Source organism: Gekko japonicus, unplaced genomic scaffold, assembly GCF_001447785.1.
Source record: "Gekko japonicus isolate JY-2015 unplaced genomic scaffold, Gekko_japonicus_V1.1 scaffold413, whole genome shotgun sequence".
NCBI lineage: Eukaryota > Metazoa > Chordata > Lepidosauria > Squamata > Gekkonidae > Gekko > Gekko japonicus.
Window position 1 is genome coordinate 240,426 of NW_015161416.1, and position 5,319 is coordinate 245,744.

Genomic DNA, 5,319 nt, shown 5'->3' on the forward strand with positions numbered 1-5,319 from the left:
CTTAAAAGGCTTTGCATTCGTTCGTTTATCAAGTCTCCGAAAGGGGGGGGGGGTTGGGTTCCGGAAGAAAAGACAGCTCAGGAAAACCCTCCTGGCAAAGGAGCAGTGACAAACACTGAAGCCTCTCTAACGTTCTGAGTGAAGCCCCTTTTTCATAGTTCCTGGCCCCGTGGTGTTCTAAGGGAAACGATTACTGTGGGAAATGATCTTTTGACATGCTCAGAGGCCCCCTGTTGTATTATTACTTCAGTCACTCCTTCCCCTCAGTGCAAACGAATCTTATTTCCGCTTCTCATGAAGCCCTTGACTTGGCCCTTGCGACCTGCTCCCTTTCCACCCATCCCCGCAGCAGCACCCCCTTCTTCCCTTCCCCCTCCACTGCGCAGGCGCAGACTGGCCAAGCAGATGTTCCCTTAGCAACCGCGCCCAGAGTCCGCGGCCCCGCCCGCGCGTACGGCTGTGGAGGAGAAAGCGGCGAGCCGCCCAGCAGCCAGCCGGAGCTGAAGTGGGGGGTCGGAGAGCGGCACAGGCCTGGATAGTAGGGTGATGGGGCGTACGGCCCGCGGGCTTCTCCGCCGCCGCCATGATGCTGCTGAGCAGGAAGCCGGAGGGTCCTCTCACTGCAGGTAACGGCCTGGGCACATCACGGGAACCGGGGGGGGGGGGTTGGTGGAATTCCCTTTGGTTCCCCCTTGGACTTCATCCCTCCCCCCCCCCCCCCCCCCCCGTGGTTCCTTCCACTCCTCCGGAATCCTCAAACGCTGGAGAGGGCCATTGGGCTTGCTGGGTGTGTGTGGGTGTGTGTGTGTTAAATATTGGGCAGCTAGCACGTAGAATGGAAATTACGGGTTTCTGGCGTCTAGCGGAAGAGAAGAGACCTGGTATCGATCCATTTGTATGTCTGTATGTGGCCCGCAGAGGAGGAGGAGGAGACCACACTGCGTCTTCTCCATCCACTTTGTGCTCTGGGTTCCTTGGTGGCTGATCGTCCTCATCTAAGCTTGGGCTATGTTTTGACTGGTTTGCTTTCAGGCAAAAGCAATTAATTCTTCTTTGGCTTTGGACGGGAAAGACTCCGTTTTTTGGCTTCCAGATTCTTCCTCTTTGTATCCGATCGTGAAGACGACCGTGGGAGTGTAGGATAGAGGCTTCAGCACGGCCAAGAGGTCCAGTCTGGGGGATGGTGGGAGGGTAGGGAAGGGGCGAAAACGAGGCTGCGGAGCGAGCTCATGGGTGATGATGAGCATGTGCGTTTGTCATTAATCCGGTCTTTTGCCCGAGATTTCAGGCGGGAGCACGTGGTGGGAAGGGGCAGAATTGGGGATTCTGTGCCACTTTTGCTTGGGAAGCCCTAACTGAATTCCGTGGTGCTTACTTGCAAGTAGATTTGCCCGTGTGAGAGTTATGTGCGTGCGCTCACTTAACTGGGAATGAAATCAAACGGCAAAATGCAGACGGGGCCTCAGGAAACGTTTCCTGAAGCTGCGATCCAGGACGGTTTCCCCAGGAGACCAGTGGAAACTCCCATCACATGAGAGACTTTAAAAACTAGTCAGAACAAAGCGCCCGGCGTCCCACTTTAACGGACAAGCCGGCCTGAATCAGGAGGATTGACGGGGCCGGCCTGTGCTTGACGGCTTTGGTTTCCATTGTCTTTTTTCTTGGAGTTTGTAGCAGTTGCTTTGTTACGACTTGGCGAGTTTAACGGCTGTGGAGGGATCAAAACACCATGGGCTGAAATAGTCTGTTATTACTAGGTATTCTGTGGCGTTAAGAGGCTTTGAAGGAAGCTGGATTCTTTCAGGCCACTGCCAAATTTTGCATAAGGAAGGAACATATTTTACATTTTTCCTTTGGCTGCCTCGTCATTTCTTTTTCCTGTGTTTTCAATTAATGTAGGACAAGCAGTTTTCATTCTTTTTGTAATTCTCATGTAACAGTTTTGCTTTTACTTGCAATCCAAGGTTAAAAGCAAGCCAGAATCTCTACTGAATAAGACTGTCCTGCATTTTCTCTTTGCCTTGTGCAGCATTTTTCAGCAATTAGTAAGGAGAGAGAGCACATGGAGTTTCTTTTATACACCAGTCACCACCAAAATCTGGAGTATGACATTATTTATTAAAAACAATTCATTCAACTTCTGGGAGAGAAAGGGATAGTGGGCATAGGCTGAAATTGGCTGGTTGGGATGCGACTTAAATACATAGGGATCAAATTTAAGGAAAAAGAGCTAGACCATTATTCAGAGAACCTTTATAGCTCCATCCTGTGCATGTTTGCTTGGAAACAGGTGCTACTGATTCCAGTGGGGTTTATTTTCCAGGAAGCATATTTAAGATTGTAGCCTTTTTGAAAGTAATCTTGATCAGGAAGCAATCCTGGAGTTTTTTTGTCATCTTCTGGGTGTGGAACAGTGGTTACTATGGGTATGGAGGGGGAGGTATTTGTGAATTTCCTGCATTGTACAGGGGGTTGGACTAGATGACCCTGGAGGTCCTTTCCAACTCTATGATTCTATAATTCTGTGAACTATAGTATTTGTAGAACAGATTAGTTTATGTCATATTAAGTTGTTGTTGGGGATATTTTTTTCTCTGTGTTAGTCAGTAGGCAAGTGGTAGTGAAAAAACGCTACGTTCCAAATTGGCAGCTTAGCCTGCTTTAAAAGGTTTATGTAGTTAGTATTTATTGACTCATTTATGTTGCCATTTGTCAGCATGAGTATTACGTACCACTTCCCAAAGCACACTTTTGGATAAAGACTTTAAGTTAATCTGACACTTTGAAACATGACTGGTGAATCCAATTTCAGAACTCGCTTGAAAAACAAATCCTGAAGCTCTCATATTTACTCAAAAAGATGATGAACCTAAATGTAAGGCAACTCCCTTAAAACTATTATACACAAAAGTTTATTATTGAACATATGTAAGTGTTATGCAAATGTAAGATGACCCTCTCTTTTCTTTGATGGCATATCTGTGAAAAATTGCATTTGAATAAAAGTTACAAGAAACTGTTTTGCCTTAAGGAACTAAGTGGGCTCTTTACTGCTGTGTTCTTGCTGTGTTTTAATCCCTGCAAGTTAACTGTCTTACTGAAAAAATAATTTGAAATTCCTGTTTTTTGTTAGAGTTTGTTTCGATTGACCATCTTGTTATTTCCAGCCAGGTTTGGAGATGGCTTGTACGATTCCTACATGAGAATAGATCAAATGAGGTATTCGGATCCTACAAATGAAGACTGCAGCCCTTCTGGACTTCCTTCTCTGGGGAGACCTAGTGTAAGTCATTTCAACTTGCTCTGATTCTGTTACATAGAACCAAGCGAGCAGAAGAGTAATCCATTGACACAGCAGAATATTATTGCAGCTATATACATGAGGAAGTTCATAGTGAAGTACTGTTCTGTACTGAGTTTTTCTAGTACTTTTTCTGTATTGAATTACCAAGCCAACTTGATCAAAAATATCGGTAAACAGTATGATAAAGCTTCATGATGTTAATCTTTTTGTTTGTAGTTTTATTAATCTACCATCTCTTTTTGTTCTAATGAGTGCAACCTTGTAAATTTTGTGGAGGTGATCATCCACCTGCTGCTTTGCTTACCTTTGTGCTTCTGTCATCCCCCCTACCAGCAGCACCATAGATTAGAGAGGAGCTCCTGGCATGGGAGACACCCTCCAGCAAGTACACACAGAGAAGGGAATGGCATGCGGTAACTCAGATCTCTTTGCTAGATAGCTGAGTTAAGAGAATTGACAAGTCTTTCCTAGGTAGGCAGTAAGCTTTGAATTCTTTACCTGGGAGACTCTTCCTCCTTGGCTGTCCAGTCAGGTAATCAGATAAACCAGAATAATTGTGTGCAAGAACTATGGGTATCTAAACTTCCCAACACCTTTCAAACATTAGTGTCCTTTCTTATGCCACACAACATATAGAGTAAGAAGTCAATACTCTGATTCATTTGGGTCTCCATTTAGTAAACAAGGCTATGTTTTGATGGCAGGTAAACTTAAATGTTGAACATAGTCGGGGGTTGAAAAATTCCATTTCCGTTGCAATAAGATGATTGAGGGGAAACAAATAACAAAACACTCGTGGCTGTGAATGTTCTCCCACGGGGGGGCGGGGTGAAGCAAGAATGTAAACTAAGACTGGCTAGTGAGTGCACGTTGGTGTATGTATTGGCCTTCATCCAGAAGGGAGAGAGCTTGCATAGCAGCCGTAGCGACTCTAGATGGCTGTGGCTGCTGCATTTGCACTTAGTTCTCAGACAGTGATGCTGATTTGTGCCTCCTTGTCTGCAAGCACTTTTACTTGTCAGTGGCAACTAGGCAAGTGCCTAACTGAAAAGCTTACCTAGTGTCTTTCTTTATATCCTACAAGTCTCAGCTCTCTTTCTGTGTGTTTTTTTAAGCAGCAGTTTCTTTATCTTATTGTAATAACATAAGAATGTTGCTTCTTTGGGAACACTATTGTTTTTTGTTGCTTGGGTTCTATTTTTGTAGAAATGATGCGTTTCTTAATAAGAGTTGTATCTCTTTGTGAGCTAGACAAAGTGTCTCAGTGGGGTTGCAGCAATTATATCCAGCTGTTGCCACAATCTTAATTTAAGACAGTCTTTAAATACTTTCCAAAGATAGGGGAATTCTATTCTACATGAAACCAAAGGTTGCCTGTATAGTTTGATAAGTGAGAGAAGAAACTGGTACATATAATTCCATCATCCTCTCATGCCAAAATTGAAAATCTGTGGCTATAAGACAGGGGGAAGAAATAGATTAGAATATGATAAAGATGAGGCGGGGTCTACGACGCAACGATGGCAGACGCCTTTCCCGTGGCTCGGGGAGGGCACTTGGCACAGGAGGGGAGGGGTGCCGCTCGATCGGCGCCTCCACGGGGGGGTCAGGAAGGCCCCCCAGGCCATAGGGCTTTTGAGGGTGAGTCTCTTTTCCTGCTATCTGCAGGGAAATTGAGGCTGCCCTCCGCCCAGACGGTCCGCCCCGATGGTCCGCCCCACTGTCTGCGTCCTCTTAGCGAGGCACAAGATGTGCCGACCCAGTCAAGCGCAGGAGATCTGGCGAAGGAGCGATTACGAGCGTGGTTAAGAAACAATGAACTGTGAGTTAAAATGAGCGAACCGTAAACAGAAGTGTGAATCCCCCCCCTCCGAAACTTTTTGAGCGATTGAAATCCTGCTGAGAGGGATGCCTCTCGGACGCATTTGCATAAGCAGAGGAGGGAGGAGAGAGAGAGAGACAATTGTAAACGGACACTTTGAAGCGAAAATTCCCCCCCCCCAAAAAAAAACCCC

General features: G+C 45.9%; 1 protein-coding gene across 3 annotated transcripts in view; it reads left to right on the forward strand.

The window, feature by feature from the left end:
* Positions 1–491: 491 nt before the first annotated feature.
* DYRK3 (dual specificity tyrosine-(Y)-phosphorylation regulated kinase 3) overlaps positions 492–5,319 on the forward strand; it is a 13,967-nt gene continuing 9,139 nt past the window's right edge. The window contains exons 1-3 of one of the 3 annotated variants that reach the window (XM_015427737.1): positions 2,092–2,103; positions 2,813–2,875; positions 3,168–3,283. In XM_015427737.1, the coding sequence (XP_015283223.1) occupies positions 3,200–3,283 (84 nt within the window). In that variant the 5' untranslated portion in view covers positions 2,092–2,103; positions 2,813–2,875; positions 3,168–3,199. Of the gene's footprint in view, positions 627–2,091; positions 2,104–2,812; positions 2,876–3,167; positions 3,284–5,319 lie in introns of those variants that run through there. The other 2 variants (XM_015427728.1, XM_015427752.1) reach the window with 2 other exon arrangements.